The 20,623-nt window shown below is 39.7% G+C and overlaps 1 protein-coding gene across 2 annotated transcripts in view; it reads right to left on the reverse strand.

The window, feature by feature from the left end:
* The window catches only part of LOC114047130 (erythrocyte band 7 integral membrane protein), a 43,557-nt gene that overhangs the window by 19,465 nt on the left and 3,469 nt on the right, over positions 1-20,623 (reverse strand). Inside the window, exon 2 of one of the 2 annotated variants that reach the window (XM_027867884.1) lies at positions 12,602-12,716. The exons of the other annotated variant lie outside the window; for it this stretch is intronic. Within the exon in view, the coding sequence (XP_027723685.1) occupies positions 12,602-12,623 (22 nt within the window). The 5' untranslated portion in view covers positions 12,624-12,716. The remainder of the gene's footprint in view (positions 1-12,601; positions 12,717-20,623) is intronic. 2 annotated transcript variants of the gene reach the window in all.

Consider the following 20,623-nt stretch of genomic DNA (forward strand, 5'->3'; position numbering starts at 1 on the left):
ATGCTGAAATATAGTTATCAAATTATGAAAAAGTTAATGGCTTCCAGATAAAGTGAATGGATAACCTCCAAGGTTTCTTTCAGTTCTGATATCTTATCTTCCAAGTCTCCTTCCAATTCTCATATGTGATGGCATTACTTCTCTATGCTTTGGTTTCTTCATCTTTAAAATAGGGGCAATAACTTTGTACTACCTTCTTCAGTGGGTTTTGAGGCAAGTGCATTCCAAACATTAGAACACTATACAAATAAATAGGAACCATTAAGATTGAGTATTAAGATCCTTTCCTGCTCTAACATTTTATAAGTATAAATGAAACATTCAAATATTCATTCAATAAACATATCAATATATTGTGCTGAGAGAGTCAACAGACCTAGGTTAGGTCCTAGTTCTGGCACTTGCTTCCATGTGTGACCTTAGGTAAATTATTCTCAGTTTCAGTATCCTTAACTGAAAAATGGGAATAAATGATCTGAGGTCCCTTCCAGCTTCATGACCTCATTCTGTGTGTGCGTGTGTGCGTGTGTGTGTGTGTGTGTGTGTGTGTGTGTGTGTTTATGGTTTTTTTTTGTTTCTTGTTTTTTTTCCAAGTTCATGTATTCATTTTCTGCTGTCAGGCTTGGATTGAATTAGTTTGTTTCATTATTTTTATATTTAAAAAAATACATAAAAAATGTTTTTTACATAAAAGAAAAACAAAACCTTTGTAACTAATATGCATAGTGAAGCAAAATAAGTTTCTATATTGACCATTTTCAAGAAGTTGATTAAAATGAAGATAAAACACACAAATAATTATAATACAAATTAGTGCATAAGAATGGTACAGAGTGCTAAGAAACCACAAGAGGTAAAGAGAGAAATGTGTGGGTCAGGGGAGGCTTGATGCAATCAATACTGTGCCCACAAGCCATGAGAACTGACTGAGTAGCCGAACAGAAAAGTTTTGGGAACTAAATTTCCCATAGCAGTACCTCAGACCCAGCAAGAAAATGTATGCTGGAGGGTAGATTGTCCCTTTCGTACCACACATTCGACAGTCCACAGTCCAATGATGCAATGGAGCCAAGTAATTGTGAAATCTCCCAAGCTGGAAGTTATGGAGGAAGGCGCCACTCAGTTATTTTACTTGGAAAAGGCCCAAATCTTATATTCCAGAATGATCATGGGCTCAAAATTCTATCTTTCATCACAGTATCATATGACTTAGAAATGGGGAAGATCTTACACTACAGGTTGTCAGAGCTAGAAGGGACCTTAATGATGACAATCTAATCACCTCATTTTACTGATGAAAAAACTGAGGTCAAGAGCAGGAAAGTTATTTGACCAAAGTCACAGAAGTGATATAACCAAGATTGAACCCACATCTTCCTGATTCTTTCCTCAGAATCACACAGCATCAAGACTAGAATCTTTGCATAGTGAGACTGTTGGGCTAGAGATGAAAGAAATAGTTAGAGAGGAGTAGTGGGAAAGATCCAAATGACTATTAACAAAGTGTTACTACTAGACTATAAACTTATTGAAGGAAGAGCTGCAGTGATAGGGAAATATATATATATATATATATATATATATATGTAGATATATTTATCTCAATCAAAACCTAACAAAGAAAACAGCAAATTATGTGATTGGCATGAAGGACTTTGAATTTCAGGTTCTTCATTAGTAATAGGCTTTCATCCAAATTCAATTCAATTTAATTAAAAAAAAATTTATTAAATGCCTACTATGTACTAACTACTTGCTGGTAGTGTCCTGGAAGCTTACTGTCACTACCAGTTCAATGTAATGGGAAGGGCACTCATTGCACTTGAGTTATAACATCTGTGTGTGACTCCCCTGGAAGCTGGGTGGTTCAATGGAAATTGAATATCCATAAAGCAGTATGTTCACTGAATACTGGTTCCACAGCAATGGGGTTCCAACATGGGCTCAGCTTGTGTGAGATCTTGGGCAAATTGGTTCCCCTTTCTGGGCCTTGGTTTCCTTACCTATAAAATGAGGGTGTTAGACTAGATAAACTTTTATGGTTGATTCCAATTTTAAATCTTTGATGTTATCATCCCTACCACTGATTAGCTGTGTGACACAGAACAAATAGATCTAGCACTCCAGGCTTTTGTTTCCTTAAGCTATGATTTGAGGAGAATATTCCTTGACCAATTTACCTTACAGCGTGATGAGATAATGTACGTCAAACACTCTGTAACTAGAGTAGCTTTCTGGCTCCTTATCTGGACCAGACATGTATTCATTGGTAGAAAACGCCTGATGAGGAACACTACCAATTCAGATCTGTACCTTCTCTGCAATTTACTCTCCTAGAGATGTACTTGGCCACCTGAGATATTTAAGCAATTTTCCTGGGGTGGTACGGACAATATGTATCAGTGGAAGAACTTGAACATGGGTCTTCCCAACTCTGGACAAGCTCCCTATCCATGATCCCAGGTTGCCTCTACAAATGTTATTTGTTATTTAAAAAAAAAAATCTTATTAAAACCATATCTGTGATACTGTGCTAGACTATAGAAAGGCCAAACAGAGGATTCTTAGGATTATAGTTCTAGAGGTAAAAGTGGCCTGAGAGGTCATCTAAACCAACCGTCTTGTTTTGCAGCTGAGAAAACTGAGGTCCAGGGAGGTTAAGTGATTTTCCCAATGTCATAAAGAAAGAAAGTATTAGAAGCAGTGATTGATCCTAGGTGCAGATGGAGTCTGCCCTTTGGACTTCTTCATAATACACATTGTTTTTATTATTAATAGCATAATTCTGAAATGTGTTACACATAATACATACAATAACAATTACCATTATTATTATTATTAACTGATCCCATATCTATAGTACTTTAAGGTTTAAAAAGTGGCTTCTACAGAACAACCATGTAAATAGCATTCTCATTTTAAAGATGCAGAAGCCAAGGCCCGGATAGGTAAAGTATTTGTCCAGGGTCACAGCTTCAAAACTGAGACTCAAACCCAGGTCCTTTTGACTCCAAGTCCAAGTATTATATGATAGTAAGGTGATCTTGGAGAGCTCTACATAATCCTTTTTCAAGAAGAAATCAATTCACTGAGAGATTATAAGAAAAGTCTCCAATGTGGTGTTTTTGGAGAAGGCTTCTATCAAGCCTTTTTGCTATCATAAACCAGAAACCAAAAGCCCTAATTACCAATGGTCTGGTGTCAGTGGCAACCTCCCAAGACAGCTGTGTCCAAATTGGGAATGCATTGGGAGAAGCTCTGATAATGAAATATGAGATTCCCACAGTGTAAGTTTTCTTATTTCCAAACAACATTCTTTATGGCAAGAGACAGCAGAAGGCTCCCTGCCAGGCCTAAGTCTGGCCTCCTGAGGCTCTCCAACAAAGAACAGATGTACACCAGCTAGTTAACTCTTTTACTGTTATAGAAAATTTGCAGTGCACTAAATACTGGAGGATGCAGGCGGGGGTGAGGAGAGGGAGAGAAAGAGAGGGAGAGGGAGAGGGAGAGGGAGAGGGGGAGAGAGACATTATGAGAATTGTGGCCTGTCCTCAGTGAATGCTTCATAAATCTGCAAGATTTGCCTGTAGGTACGTGAGCCTGGCGCCTCAGCCTTCTGAACACTGCCCAGATATTCAGGTTACTTTTTTTCTTTGCTAGAAGTCTAAGAAAATGATGGCCTTTTAAAACCCAAGTTTATTCAGTGATGAAAAGCAAGAAAAGGAAATTAAGTAGTCCTCTGAGGATGGCTTATGAAATGCAGCTGGGCACAGAACACAGAATGTTAGTACTGGAAGGAACCCTGGAGGTCATTTAGTCCAACCCCCTCATTTTACAGATGAGAAAACGAAGAATCAGAGAGATGAAAGGGGCTCATGATCATATAGCTGGCAAATGGTTAACCCTGAATATGAAACTACGCCTTCTAACTGCCATCATTTATACAGATTATGAGTTTGAAACCTAGGTCTTCTGACTTGAAATCCAGTGTTCTTTCAACCATGACATGCTGCCTCTTTAAATTCGTGACATTCAATATCTAGTTAATTATGAACAGAGAAGCTAGATTTTTGTGGAGGCTTCACTTCTATGTGACACATCTTGACATATTTCTAACCTCCTAAAGCTTCAAGATTACCAAAAATCCACAGATTCACCTCCCACATGACCGCTAGCCTGGACAGGTAGAAAAGGAAATTTTAATTTCCTTCCAAACATTACATCACAATAAAACTAATTCACCAAAATGATAAGCAAATTCTATTGATCTACTTGAGAAGAAATCTTCAAAGGCAAAGAGGAGTGGATCTGGAGGTGGAAGACCTGGGTTAGAATTCTGATTCTGTCACTAGTGTGATTTAGGAAGGACACAACCTTCCTGGGATATCAGTTTCCTTTTCTGTAAAATAAGGAGGTTAGACTAGATCAAGGGTTCTTAATTTAGGGTCTGTGGACTTTAAAAACATTTTGATTACTACTTCAGTAATATTCAATAAATTTCAATATGAAACTATTTCAATATATATTTATAACTATTGCAATATAATACACATAAGTAATTCTCTCCCCTTTTAGACTGTGAACTCCCTTATTTTTGTCCTTCTTTGTATCCCTAGTGCTTAGTGAAGTGTCTAGCACATAGTAGGCACTTAATAAATGTTTAGTTTTTTTAACTTCAATTTTATTTAATTTTCAGATCTGAATTCTCTCAGTAACTCCCCTTGACATCCCCCTTCCCCTGCCATTGAGAAAGCAGGAAAAAAAATAACTGTTACAAACATGTATTGTTGAGCAAAACAAACTCCACCCTGTCAATGTCCAAAAGGGGAAAAATGGCTCAATCTGCACTGAGTCCATTACCTCTCTGTGGAGGTGGGCAGAATTATTGTGTTTAATAAATACCTGTTGATTTGACTTGACTTCTTTTGGAATTTTATGCATTTAAAAACATTATTCTGAGAAAGGGTCCACAACCTTCATTAGATTATCCAATTAAAGCTTAAAGCTTCATATCTTGGGGCAGCTAGGTGGCATAGCAGATAGAGCAATGGCTCTGGAGTCAGGAGGACCCGAGTTCAGGCCTCAGACACATAACACTCACTAGCTGTGTGACTCTGGGCAAGTCACTTAACCCCAATTGCCTCGCCAAAAAGTAAAAAATAAAAAATAAAAATAAAAAAAGCTTCACATCTTAAGATCTCAGAAAAACTTGTTAAGGAAGAGCCATGCAATAGTATCTCTAAGAAACAATTGTTTGGTATTACTGGACCATTAAGAACATTCTTGAAGACTATCTTTTCTTCAACACTCCAGTGTACAATGGTTTGTCATTTTTTCATTTTACAGTTGTAAATTCCAAGAGAGTAAATGAGTAGCTAAGGAATACAAGGAATTGAAAACACAATGTTTACCCTTTTGAGTACAGTATTAAACATTCATTCAATCTAGTTGAACATGAATAGGAGGGTTTTTTCCTGGAAACCAATTTTGCTTTTTTTTAAAGAGGTCAAAGCTCACAGTTATAATTACTATTTCAAGTTTACAAAGTGCTTTTGATTGTACCTTACAATAGCCCCATGAGGTAATAGTGCAGTTATTATTAATCTCATTTCATAGATAAAGAAACTAAGGCACAGAAGTTGAGTACTTTATCCAAGGTGATAATGAAGAGGAGAATTGGAACTAATTCGTGTCTAAGGAGAAGAAGCATTATATAATAAAATGAAGAGGAGGTTTGGAGGCACTTGTTTTGCATTCAAGTTTTGTCTCCAGTTTTTGTCCCAGTTATTCAACTTTTCTAAACCACTATTTTTATAGTAAAATGGAGGAATATAAAACAAGGTTGTTGCTAGGAAAGGATCCTACAAATCATAAGGTGCTATGGAAATGGGAGATATGAGTAATTCTAGAGTAAATTCTGTGTTTGGTAATACAAGCATTAACAGGCATTTATTTAACAGATAAGGAAATTGTGGCAGGGAAGAGAGAGAGAGAGAGAAAGGGAAAGAGAGAGGGAGGGAGAGAGAGAAAGAGCGCACAACAAATACATTCATTATAAAATAATGGGGATGAGGAAGGGAATAAATATTTATATAAAGCCTACTACGTGCCAGGCACTGTACTGTGCTACACATAGAGCTAGTAAGTCAGGAAGACCCGAGTTCAAATTTAGCCTCAGAAACTTACTAGCTGTATGAACCTGGACAAGTCACTTAATCTCATTTGCCCCAGTTTCCTCCACTCTAAAATGGGGATAATAACAAAGAGAGCATTAGACAACTACAGGGAAAACCAAAAAATTTCCTCTAGGAGATAAGACATAAGCTGAGCTTTAAAGGAAACTAGGGAATCTAAGAGGCTGTGATGAAGCAGGAGGACATGATAGGACATGGGGAATGGCCTAGGCAAAGTAGGAAGAGATGAAGATCTGGGAGTTGGAATTCCGAGACAGCGAGTTTGGAGAACAGTAATGAAGCCAGTTAGGTTGGAACAGAGGGAGTGTGGAGGGGAACAGTGTGCAGGAAAGCTACACTGAGAAGGGCTTGAAATGGCAAGCTCAAGAGTGTGTATTCTATGCTGGAGGGAAATGGGTGCCACTGAAGTTTGGCAGGCTGGAGAGTCAGTCACATTGTCAGACTCGAGCTTGAAGACTACTTCAGCAGCTGTGTGGAGGACCGCTCCAAAGACTGGAAGCTCTGGGAGCCTGATTAGGAGACTGCGGAACTCCAGGGCAGTTGTGTAAGTAGAAAGAGGCAGAACAATGAGCAACACATCATGGACAAAGACCCTCTGAGACTTGGAATCTGATTGGACAAAGCTGGTGAAGGAGCAGCAAGGGTGTGCAATCAAGCAATTAGGAGTGGTTAATGAGGGTGTTAATTCAATCAATATGAGGAACCGAAAAGTGAAAGCTGTGGACTGCAAAATAGCAAATTAAGGTTTGGAGAACCTAATAAGCCAACTGATCAGGCAGAGGGCAATACTTCCTCCCTGTCATTGGAATTTTATTAATTGTCCCCCACCTAATGTCCTTCAGATACAGATTACCCAACAGCTGACTCACAGTCATGGACATTTTACCACACCCAGGGAAGGGTCAGCCCACCTAATCAAGAACTGTATGGCTCTCTGTGGCAATACCCCTCCGAGATAAACTATCAAAGAAGAGGCCTGGGAGGCAGGCAAGATGTGCCAGGTTATGCAATATCAACAGCAAAATAATCAGAATGAGAAAACAAAAGGGGAGTGGGAAAGAGAATCACAGATTTAGATCTAAAGGACCCTTTCAGGTTATCAGCAGGGATAGTTGCAGGAAACCTTTTTCCTCCTCTGCTCCAGCCTCCTTGTCACCCTCATGCCAACTGGCACCCAGTGGATCTGCAAGAACAGGCCCAGGGGACCTCTCCAACATCACCTAACCCTGCCACTCTAATCCCCATTGTGCAGTTCCCTCCAGGTTCTTGATGCCCATTATCATCTGGATGTTCACCCCCTTCCCTCATACCTACCTCTGCCTGAGGGAACCCAGAACCCCACTCCACTATGACTCCCACTGGAGCACTACCTTCTTTTCAACAGTGATTGGTTGGGAACTATCTGCCATGCCATTGTCTCCCAAGGTCCACCTGGCCCTAACTTCTGCCCCACTATTTTTCCTACTGAATCCTAAGTACCAACTGGCCTCTCTCCATCTGCCATGAAGCTGAACTCTCATTTCAGTCTCCCCCAATTAGAATGTGACCTCCCTAAAAGCAGGAACCATCGAGTTTTTCTATTGTACTCCCCCCATACAAATCCTAGAACCTCGATGTACTGATATAGTCTTCCAGTGACGCCAGGTGGCTTTAAACAATGGAGTCTCCAAAGAATAAATGTTGTAGGTCACCCAAAGAGCAAGGGAGAGAATTGAGCTTAGCATAGTACCTGGCACTGAGTAAAATGCACAGTTTTACATTCTGTTCAATCTAATCCAACCCCCTCATTTTATAGGTATGGAAACTGAGTCCAGGGAGGTTAAGTCACAGAGTACAAGAGATGAAGTTTCAAGCTCTGATTCCAAATCCAGCATTTTCCCCACTGTACTATGACAAGGCTATTAGAGATGCTCTTGGTTATGTCTTAAGGCAGGCATCACCACACAATTGAGCTTTCTAAGTATATAAGGCTGAGTTTAGAATTATGGCAAAGTGTTTTATTTTTTAATAAAATGTAAATTGCTTTCAATTTTTAGGGTTTTATTTGAAAATCTGCTCTACAGTTGGTTTTATTCTTTTTCAAAGTAACAGCTATGTCTATACTATTTAAAGGGTTTACAAAGTGCTTTCCTTACAGCAGACCTATCACTGCCAGTCTCAGAACAGTTAAGTGACTTACCTATGGCCACCCTGCTAAGCATCTGGAGTAAGATTTTAACTCAGATCTGCTGACTCCAAGGTCAGTACCTTTTATATTATACCTGCTGCCTGTGGACAGCAGATCAAAAACTCATCAATTCCAAAAACCTTTATTATAAGTACCTAATGTATGCATGGTACTGCAGGTAAAGGCAAAGATAAACAAGGCACACAAATTCCTTTCTTTGTGCCCATGAAATGCCAAGAGAGATGAAGTTGCCCAAAAGTTGGCGTGATCTCCCACGGAGGATTTAGGGGAAGACGAGGACAAGAGTCACACAAGATCAGAAGGTATACATGGCTTATAATCTGTGCTACTTGAGGGGGTATAGACATTAGTGAGATCACACCTTTACTGAAATACAGTTACATCTCTATTATTAGTACAGAATAAAGAATATTCTGAAGTGGTCACATTATTTGAACTCACACTGTGCATTTCCATTGGACTGGAACCAATGACCATATCTTACATAATTTTACTTTCAAATAATGTGAATTGCAATATATATGTCCACTTCAGAGTGATTCAATTTGCACTATCCCAGCCTCCTGGAAGTTGACAACTGAGTAGGGGGCCTGGGAATGACATTCATTTTGGAGTAGCATAAAAGGAGCACTAGATATGGAGTTAGTCAGGAGACCCGGGTGCACATCTTGGCTCCAATTCTTAATAGCCAGATGACCTTAGGTATTCTGCACAAAACTGATGCCTAATAAAAATGTTTGTTTCACTTTATTTTGATTATATTATAGGTCAGTTTTCATCTCTGAGCCTTCATCTTTAAAAAGGGGATACTAATCCTGGCACTACCTACTACAAAAAATTGTGGTAAGGATTTTATTTAAATGTTTGTTGTGATCATTGTAATGGTACAAATTGAAATACAGTAAGGTTTTAAGTTCCCTGGAGTGATTCAAGAATTCAGGAAGAAAAGTAGAGAGACAGAAAGAGAGAGAAGGAAGAGAAAGAGGAGGACAGAAGAGAGGGGGGGGAGAGAGAGGGAGAGAGAGATTCAGAGAGAAAAAGAGAGAGAAGGAAGGAGGGAGAGAGAAGAAAGAAGAAGGAAAGAGAGGGAGGGAGAGGACAGAGAGAGAAAATGAATTGAAGATATCATCACAAACTAAGGATATGAGTAGATTAAAGCTGTGTGTTATGAATAAAATGAGGAAGGACTATCATCATAATGTATCAATTAAAACTTAGAAAACGGTGCCACACATAGAATGTTGGTGCAAAAAAGGATGTGAGAACACAGAATGTTGAAACACAGAATAAAAAGTCAACAGGCCCTTCTATTTAACCAATAAGGCAAGCGGAGGCCATGACAACAGCTGATGCTGATGTAGCTCTGTGAAAGTTTCACGAAGCAACTTTCATACATAATCTCAATTCATCTTCATAACAACCTTGGGAGGTAGTAGATAAAGCAATGGACTAGGAGTTAAGACTTGGACACTTCCTCACTATGTGGTCTTGGGTATGTCACTTCACTTGTGAGTCTGTTTCTCCTCAGTAAAATGGGAATAATAATAGCCCCTAATGAAAGGATTGTTATGGGGACCAAATGAAATAAGGACTATAAAGTGCTTACATAAATGTGAATGCCTCCATTTGAGAAGGCCAGTATTCAAGTGATTTGCCTCTGGTTACAGGGCTAATAAGGGACAGAAATGGGACCTATGTTCAGGTTTTTGGATCTGAAGTTCAGAGCTCTTTACATTATACCATACTGCCATAGATTTTCATGGGTAAAAAACCAAAGTTTATCTTGACCCTTTATCTGAAAGTATTAAAAGTCAAAAGCCACATCAATACAGCCTCTTCCGAAAGCACACTTGCAGAAAACCTTTATCTCTGTTGACAACTGAGAAACTGAGGTACAAGGAGAATAATGTAACTCAGGCCACTTAAAGCTCATCAAGTACAAAACAGATATTAGAATCCAGGGGTCCTAATTCCAAATCACACAAAACTCATGCAATATCAAGGTTACAAGAGATCTCTCAAAAGCCATCATGCTTAACACCTATATTTAATTAAGAATTCCCCTTTATGAAGCCTGAGAGGTTACTCAGCTTTAATGTGAAGACCTCTAGGAAAAGAAAACCCATTGCCCACAAGGGTGGCCTAGCCCATTCCAAGATCGCTCTAATTATGTAGACATTTTTCCTTACACTCAGCTGAGTGTAAGTCTTTTCCTCTTAATCTCCACCCATTGTTCTTAGTTCTCCTTTCTAGCATCAAGCAAAATAACTCGACAAAGCCACCCTCAAACACACAGGAGCCTTTTAAGTACTAGAAGGCAATCATTCCCTGGGCTTCTCCTCTGTAGGCCCAACTTCTCAACAAGGCCTCAGATTCTCTCTCCTCCAGTTAAGAGGTAAGAACCATAGTTCAGAGTCATGAGTTTCTTCTGGTCTCTTACTTAGGCCTGCTAATATTAAGTGAAATGCCACCTGGGGCCAGCATACTATAGAGAAAACATTAAGACTAACAATGTGCTTGGGGACTCAATCTCCCCTCTGAGGGACAAGAAAAACACACTTTTGGATACAATTCACAATAGTCCCCAATTAATAGGACTTATTGTCCTATTAATGGAATTGCTGAAATTCTTCAAGGGTCTAGAGCTTCATCAATGTGGTACTCCCTCTCCCAAGGCAGATCCAAACCTCCACATCATCATCATTATCATCATCATCATCACCAGTAATTTATGTAGTGCTTTAAGGTCTGCAAAATGTTTCACAAATATTATTTCGTATTGTCCTCACAATAACCCTGGGGGTATGCACTATTGTTGCCTCCATTTTACAGTAGGGGAAACTGAGGCAAACAGAGGTTAAGTGACTCACCCAGGGTCACACTGCTGCTAAGTCTATGAGGCCATATTGGATCTCAGGTTTTCTTGACCCTGGGTTTAGCAGTCTTAATGGAGCAATGTGTTTCCATAGAACTACTGATAGTTGGATCAACTTCTGAATCTTGGTTTCTTTCTTCATAAAATGTCCTCAGCATATACCCAGCACATAATAGGCCCTTCATAAGAAGCCCAGCAGTGGAAGTAATACTATCCTCATTTTACAAATTAGGAAACAGAGAAATAAGGTGATTGGTCCAGAGTCATGCTGTTAGTAAGTAGGGGAGCAAGGAGTCAAATGCAGTTTTTCTAATCCCCAGGGCCAGGACTCTAATCACCTCCACACTGCTCTGTTAAGAATGATAGCTCCCATTTTGATAAGCATTTTACAACTTACAAGGCATTTTTCCTACAATGGCCTTGGGAAGGAGGGTAGTGCAATAATTATCATCCTCATTTTACAAAGGAGAAAACTGAGGTTCAGAGAAAGTTGTCCTAATATTTCTACACTGTCCAACAGATCCACCAGATGTGTGATCTCATGAAGTCAAAATGGGGTTAGAGGAGAAACAAAAATGAGGAACTAGCATGTCAATTCCTTCTTTCTGATGATCTGTCTCTCTTTCCCAGGCCTTGCTAAACAAGAGAAGTCCATTTTTATTATGAACACTAACTATATCTCCCTTGATAAACAGATAAGTCAACTGGGAATATAAGCCCTGACATGGTATCACTATGCAAAGTCCATTTTAGATTAGAGACAGTTCTATAATAAGACAAACTTCTAGACACAGAGGTTAAAAACACAAATTCAATAAATTATAGATATATACACAAAGAGAATAAACAAAAAAGTTCCCACCATTAACTAGCCAGACATTCCAGAAACAAAATACTCCTGCCACCTCAATCTATACTTCCTTTCAGACCCAGGTGGAGACAGTCCCAGGACCCTGTGCCCAAGAGCCATGGGAACAGCAGCACCCATCCCACTACCCATCAGCCCTGCTTTAACCCAGCCTTGTTAGCCATCATTCAGGACAGGCAGCCCTTGGGGAGAAAGGGCCTGATTGCCACTGCCGCTGCCATAGCCTCCGCCATAGCCGCCGCCATCACCAACTGCTACTGATGGGAGGGTAAGCCCAAGAGCCCCAGGAAGAGAGCAGTACCACCCATATCAACGGCCGGGCTTCTATCCTGATCCTGCTGGCCATAAATGAAGGGAGCAACCCTTTGGAAGGGCCCCATCTGTGACATCTCCAACACCAACTGCCAACCAACTGCCACTGACAGGCAGTGAAGCCCAAGAGCCTGAGAATAGAATTGGCCCTCCAGACCACTGACCTGTTTCCAGCCTGGCCCACATGGCTGAGTGCCAGGCCAGCAATGCTTGTGGAAAGGAAACCCCTCTGGAGGTGCTGCACCTTTCAACTCCTCAGTAGCCTCAGTTACTGAAGACCTAGAAAATAAGGCTGTTACTAACAAAGTTGTTGGCATTGTCCAGTAGCTCAACTTCAGAAAAGGATGTCATTTTACCAAAAGAAATGAGACTAAAGAAGATGTATTACCATCTGCTTTTGCTCCTAAATCCTAAGGATCACTGGGCCTTTCCATCCTATTTGCTACAGAAGCCTCCTCTACGTGTGGTCTCTCCCTATTAGAATCTAAGCTCCTTGAGAACAGGGATGGTCTCTCTTTTCTATTTGTGCTCTGCACAGAGTAGGCACTTAATAATAGGCACTTAATAAATGCCTTTTCTCTCATTTGTTCATTCATTCATTCAGTGGATACTATTCATCTTCCTTAAGAAGATTTAAGAGTTAGAATAGACTTTAGAATTTAGAATGCCATAACATTCAGGATCTCCTTAGGGATAAACTAACCCGAACCCTTATTTTACAGAATAGAAAACTGAGGCTCAGAGAAAGGAAGAAACTTACCCAAGGTCAAACAGTTTATAAGAAGCTGAGAGTTCATCACAAATCCAGAGCTCTCTCTTACATATTTTAAAAAAATCTACATTTCCAAAATTTTAATTTTTTTATCCTTTTCTGTAAATGATACTTTTTTTTTTAAATGCAAGAAAGTATAATGAAATTCTACTCTCCAAGCAGTGATAGTAGAAAGAACAATGGATTTGCAGTTGGAAGGTCTGGGTTGAATTTCCCCATGCTAATATGTATTAATATGTATAATGTATAACTAATATGTACTAATTAATTAATTAGTCATGTGGCTTGGGGCAAAACATTTCATTTCTCCAAGCCTCAGTTTATCAGTAAAATGGAGACAATAGTGCTTCTATAGGAATAGGTTGAGGAAAATACTTTGTAAACCTTAAATATCTATGGGAATTTAAGTTATTATTATTATTCTGATGATGACATGATCCTGAATGGTAAGTTCCTCCTCGGGGCAGAAATTCTACCACTTCTTTTCAAACTATAAATGTTTCTTCAATGCAACAGAATGATACCACACTATTTACCTTCACTGATCCCTCAATCTCCAACAAAAAGCTTCTTCCAAATATTTGTAGCACTTTCTAGCTCTCTAATACATTTAAGATCTGTTTAGTACTGTAGTTTCCTGTATATTTGTCATATTACTCTAGCAAACTACAAGTTCCTTGAGGAAAGGCACCTAGTCTTGTTGATCTGTATTTCTTTCTTTCTCTTTTTTTTCCCCGGCTAGGCAATGGGGTTAAGTGACTTGCCCAGGGCCATACAGCTAGTAAGTGTCAAGTGTCTGAGGCCAAATTTGAACTCGTCCTCCTGACTTCAGGGTTGGTGTTCTATCCACTTCGCCACCTAGCTGCCCCTCGTATATCTTTCTCAATACCTAGGACAGTACTCTGCACTAAGACTTTTGGAACACACACACATACACACAGAATAGATACACTATTATATATTCAACAATAAAATTTACTCAAAAATATTATCAAATTTTGTTATTAAGTAATAAAATATCAGAATCATATTCACTATATAGTAATGTTTATATATAAAATCATAACCAACATTTTGCTAATTTCAATATCTGTTTTTAAGGTTGCTATTACCTCTACCAAAGACTAGCTGAGTGCCTGGAATGCATCACTTTTCTTTGAAAATGAGAATGTCACACTAGATAACTAGATAAATTTCCTTCCAGAAAACAACAACAACAATACTAATTCTATAAAATGCAAAATAGGAAGGAATTCGCTTCTTGTATTACTTAATAGCTGCATGTGTGATCATTTCTCATCCCAACAACCAAGTTAAGATTGCATTTTCAAATGTTAATTTGCTCTTCATAAAACTTATAGGTGGTGGTCTCCAGTAAGATCAAAACTAAACAGAATATAGGATCCTTGGTACTCCCCTCCCACCCCCTGAGAAATTGGGATAATGGGCAAACCATCTTTAGGTTTTTTACTCTTCATCCAAACCTTTCTATAAATATCCATCTTCAAAAATTTTTTTCTTTATAAAATACAAAGGAATGAGACCAGTGGAATTCTTTGTTATAGTACATTTTTACTACACTACAATCATATTGTTTTCAATTCCCACTTCTTTGTCCATCATCTCCCTGGCCTCTCAAGCTTCTATCTTAAACAAATCACTCTCTGGATTTCCATTTTCCCATTTGTAAAATGAGAAGGTTGAATTATGTAATCTCCAAAAGCCTTTTCATAGCCAATGTTTTATGTTCCATATTCTAACATTCTACATTTTACATGGCCTATCTGTGTTCTAAGGTCCCTTCCAACTCTGACATTATGTTCTAAGAACTTTGTAAACTGTAAAATACCATGTGAATGTGAACTACTGCTATTAGTATGTCTCAATGTCCTTCTCAGGTCTAGCAATAAAAACTCTGTGACTAAGATTTCAAGTAGTTTCCCAGAATATGTTTAGTCATAAAGCAAGTTCAGTTTTGGGGTCTTTTTAAACACAGGCTACAATTTATAACCCACTGAGTATTTATTTACTTGGATTAATTCATGAAGAAGTTACAGGGTTTCCCACAATTTTATCAGTTGTAACAACAATGCAGTAAACAAATTAGTCCCAAGATCCTACTTACTCTCCTGTCACGATTCTCCCAAGGGGAGTTGTTCAGGTTCTTAATTATAATGCTACCAATCACTGAGTTTCTTTGCAACCAATCTACATTATTTCATTACAAAGTTTTGATGCTCTGGTATCTCTCATGGAAAGTTGGAGCTGGATAGGGAGTGAGGGAGGGACCTTAGGATGTTAGAGCAAGGAGGGATGGTAGAAGTCATCTGGTCCAACCCAATCATTTAAAAGATAAGGAAACAAATGATTAGAGAGGTGACTTTCCTAAGGTCACAAAGAGATCTCCTGACAAAGTGGCCTTTGGGCCACCGAGTCAGGGCGCCTTTCCACTATACTATTAAGAAGTTGATAGACCAGTTTAGAACTGAAATGGCCTCACATTCTGGGAGACACAAGAACTTCCTGGAAAGTGCTGCCTACATTTCTCTTTCTAGTTACCAATTCCCAGCAAATGTGGGCACGGGCTAGATGATTCGTTTCTTTTCCCAAATCCAAAGATGATAGCTTCCAGTATTTCTGAATCTATGAGGTGCTCTGTTAAGCGTTTTTCCTTCCTTCTTTTTATTTATTTCAGAAATGCTGATGTAAAGAGAATCCTGCTTTGGTCTTATGATTTAGGTTACGTTATAAGAATTGCCATACTAGGTCAGATCCCTGGGTCGCTCTGCTCTAATGCTCTGTCTCCAGGAATTTAAACTGACAAAGTGCAAGTAAACTCTAGATGGTGCCAAGTGCAGACAGTAGCTCATCTATCCTGCCTTACACAGGGCTTTCTGGAATTAGGGACAGTGTGCTCTAGAGAATCATGGCATCTTAGAGTTGGAAGAGAACTTAGATACAGGGGCCTCAAGGCCACAGGTTCCCCACTCCTGCACTTAGAATATAGAGCCTCAGTTTCTCTCCTATGATATGGGAATAAAACTTGTAATGCTAAACCCTCCAGGAAAGATGAGTTCCTTCCACACTAATAAAGCAACATCTCACCTAACTATTGTGAGGAAAGAACATTGTGAACTTTACAACTCTGCAAAAATGAGAATTTTTTAAAATGATAATTCTACTGGCCTTCCTTCTTGTCTCTGAGGTAGCTTGCTAAGCAACCTCTAGCAACATGACTTCTATTGTCAAGAGCCCAGTTTGTGGCCAAACAATTTTTAGACCTTTTATGTAATAAGAGCTATCCCAAAGATCTCTTCTTAAATACATATTTACATATAACAAAAACAGACGTCTAATGCCTGTTATGACCTTAATTTCTTGCCCAGGAGTGACAGAGAAGAACAACATTTTTGATAAACTCAGCTTCCAGGGAATGGGTGGGGCACTGCTCTCCCAAGTTTGAAGGGTTCTCATAGGGATGGAGCAGGCTCAGGGTGCAATTAATTAAGACAGATGATTGAGGGCTGTTATGTCCTGTGAGGCTAGGACTAGATGCCAATCTGTCTGCAAATTTCTGCAGGTGTCTGTTTTTTTTAAACTTTATTTTTCTTGGAGGTTTTTTTGGTTGTGTTTTCTTTCACAACATGACTAATATGGAAATGTTTTGCATGACTGCACATGTATAACCTATGTCAAATTGCTTGCCTTCTCAATGATGGGGGAGGGGAAGAAAAGAATTTGGAATTCAAAATTTTAAGAAATGAAATGTTAAAATTGTTTTTAGGTGTAATTGGGGGAAAATAAAATATTAAACAAATAATTATTTCTGCAGGTGAGGGTGAAGTACAAACTAGGGAAAATTTTGGCTATGTCCCCCCAACCTTATCAAACTCAATATGGCCTCCTATCCCATCGACCAGACTAGCAAAGGAATAACAGCTGCCTTCTAAGTTAAGTTACTCATATCTCCCATCTTATCAGCCAGTGTAATGAGGAGGCAAGTTTGGGTGTTAAGGACTCTTCAAAGAATATTGATGCTCACACAATCTTGGAGCTGGAAGGACTATCATGGCCAACCTGCAAAGTAATCCCATCCACTGTATGCTGAAGAGGCAGTCATGCAGTCTCTCTGCTTAGCCTTCTTCATCTCATTCCTCTCCCCAAACCCCAAAGCCACAGCTCAGGACAAGAATCTCTCGATCTCCCAGAAAACCGCTGTCTCCTTAATCACTGGTTCCTACTTCAAGATCCAGGCACCCTTCCTTAGTCTTCTCTGGGACCTCTTACCTCATGTTTCCTAGACACAGGTCCTCTCTCTACTTGCATTTCCCCACTCAGGTCCCAGATCTCTCTTCTGCCCCCTGCCAAAATCAGTTGTCTTTTTCTCTAGTTTCATCCCCTCTCCTTTGGGACCAGAAGCTGGAATAGTTTCCCCTCAGGTCTTGACCTCACATTTTCCAAACGAGTTCTCTCTTTTTGAGGGCCCCAAAACTCAACCTAATTCCACTCCAATGGGATCTCCCAATCCTCTAAAATTCGTTCTATGTTGAGACTCAGATCTTTGTCTAGTCCCTTCTCAGGTTCCCAACCTCAGTTCTCTCTGGTTGCTTCTTCCCTCTGGGATCCGAGCCTATTTCCTTGCTCAGGTCTATTGTAGCTTTAGTGCTAGAAGACGACCTTAGAGCTCATTAGGTTAACCACATACTCCCTTTGCCCTCATTTTATAGAAGAGAAATGGAGGTGCTGAGTGGTTAAGTAATTTGTTCAAGGTCACCAAGGTGTAAGTAGCAGAGCCAGGGTTCAAGTCTAGGTCCTGTGACTTCAAAATCAATGTTCTTTCAAGCATGCCATGCTTGCTTTTTTGGTGCCCCAGACATGAAACCTCTATCCAGTTCATTCTCCCTTCAGGGACCCAGACATGTCAACCCCACAGAAAACAGTTCTGTCTCCCTCTGATTCCTAGGGGATTGTCAAGCTCCAGATCTCTTGTTCTTCAGATTTCATCTTCTTTTTCCTTCTCAAATCTCGGATCTCTCCCTCTCTCTTCCATTTCCCCTTCCTCTAAAACAGTGGTTCTCAAATTTTTTTGGTCCCAGAACCCCTTTACATTCTTTTTTTTTTTTTTTTTTTGAGGCAATTGGGGTTAATTAACTTGCCCAGGGTCAAACAGCTAGTAAGTGTCTGAAGTCGGATTTGAACTCAGGTTTTCCTGATTCCAGGGTTGCTGCTCTATTCACTGAGACACCTAGTTGCCCCACCCTTTACATTCTTAAAAATTATTAAGCACCCACCAAAAAGCTTTTATGTGATTTATACCTATTGATATTTACCACATTAGCAATGAAAAATTTTTATATCATTATGAAAATAGCTTTGACCTCCTGAACCTCCCGAAAGAACCTTGGGGATCCCCAGAGATCTCCAGACTACATAATGAGAGAAATGCAGCTCTAGAACATGGATCATGACCTAATGGCCTTTTGGTTACTGGATCTCCCAGAATCTAATTCTCTCTTCTTTCTGGGCCACAGATTTTGTCTTAATATTAGCAACCATTTACATAGCACTTTAATTTTACACCTCACAACTCCCTAAGATAGCTAATGACTGTATTATCATCTCCATTTTATATTACAGGAAAACTAAGGACTTAGAGGTCAGTTCCCACCTGACACTACCTGTGTAGTGAACATGTCACTTCATCTCTTTAATGAAGTGAGGTAGCTAGGCAGCACAGCTCTGGCCCTGGAGTCAGGAAAACTTGAGTTCAAATTTGACCCCAGAAACTTAAAGGTGTGTGACAATGGGCAAGTCATTTAACCTCTATCTGCCTCAGTTTCCTCAACTATACAATGGGATTAATAATAGTGCCTATATCTCAAGGCTGTTGTGAGCATCAAATGAGATAAAATTTGTAAAGCACTTAGTACAGGGCCTGGCATACAGTCGGTACTTAACAAATACTTATTTCCTTCCTTCTGAGGTTCCTTCTGGCTCTGATTCTATGAAAGCCTCTCACATTACTCTCCTCCAGGTAGTCTATTTCAGTCTAGACTCTACTACTCTCTGCCTCCTGAACATATCCTGTCCTGCTATAAATGATAATGATGATCCTATGCCTTGTTCTCTTTTACTTCCATGCCCTTGCTCATGTTTTTCTCTGATAACCTAAAACACTTTTCCTACTTCTCTCTCTCTTTCTCTTTTTTTTTGGGGGGGGGGGGGGGGCAATTGGGGTTAAGTGATTTGCCCAGGATCACATAACTAGTAAGTGTCTGAAGCTGGAATTGAACTCAGGTCCTCCAGACTCCAGGGCCAGTCTACTGTGTCACCTCCATGACCCTCTACTTCTCTTTACCTTTGAATTCCTACCCATGCTTCAAAGCCCAACCTCCTCTAGGAAGCCCTTCCCTGGTCAGTGAGGATTTTCCCTGTTGGATCTCCCATAATGCTTTGTTTGCCCCTCTTCTGTGTACTTATCACATAAAATAAATGATATGACCACTTCCTGGCCCAGCCAAGTCCATGGCAATCATTCTCTATGCTGATCACCACTTCTACCTTTGCCCCCTGGGTAACCTGGACTCTGCCCCCAGATCCCTCAGCTTTGAGAAGTGAACTTTAAGCCTTTATCTTGCCATGCCACTTCCTGGCCCCAGTATATACCCTTGCAACCTTCCCTTTCCAGATCTTTGTTCTCCCTTATTCAAATGAAAGCTCTTGGTGTCAAGGACGTCTTGCTTGCTTGTATCTGCATCCGTAGCACTTAATACAGGGGCTAGTATGTGCTTACTAAGTGCTCCAACACTCAGGCTGTCCATGTATCATCTCTTACGTGACCAGTCCAATTTACTTTTCAGTCATCCATTTTGCCTGATTACATCCTCTTATCAAGTTCTCCTTTGAAGTTGTTTATTTGAAATATAGTGCAGACTACTCACAACCATCTTGTATCTCTCAATTTCACATCTGGGAAATTTTTATTTTTTTGGAACACTACAGTGTCCCATTTCTCAGTCATTCAACAGAAAAGAGTAGATATTGGTAGGAAGTGTCTTACCCAAGCTTTGCTATTCTCTTATGTATTAAGCACAGGGCTCTGCACTCAGTAGGTGCTTAACAAATGTTTGCTGAATGAATAAAGCTCACAAAAGAAGGATTAGGGATAGAGTTAACACAGAGATTAAACCCAATCTTATGCCGGTAGTCTGTCTCCACACACACCTCCAAACACTTTCATTTCAACAGATGTCATCTTGGTACTGACGCATCTATTATGTTCCAGGTACTGTGCTAAGGAGTGGGAAACAAAAAAAAAAAAAAGTGTGTATGGGCGGGAGAGCCTGCTTTCAAGGAGTTCTCGATCTAATAACAGATACTGTAGCAACAGTGATAGGATCACAGATGAACTCAG

Source organism: Vombatus ursinus, unplaced genomic scaffold, assembly GCF_900497805.2.
Source record: "Vombatus ursinus unplaced genomic scaffold, bare-nosed wombat genome assembly UNPS02014786.1, whole genome shotgun sequence".
In the NCBI taxonomy this organism is placed as follows: Eukaryota; Metazoa; Chordata; class Mammalia; order Diprotodontia; family Vombatidae; genus Vombatus; species Vombatus ursinus.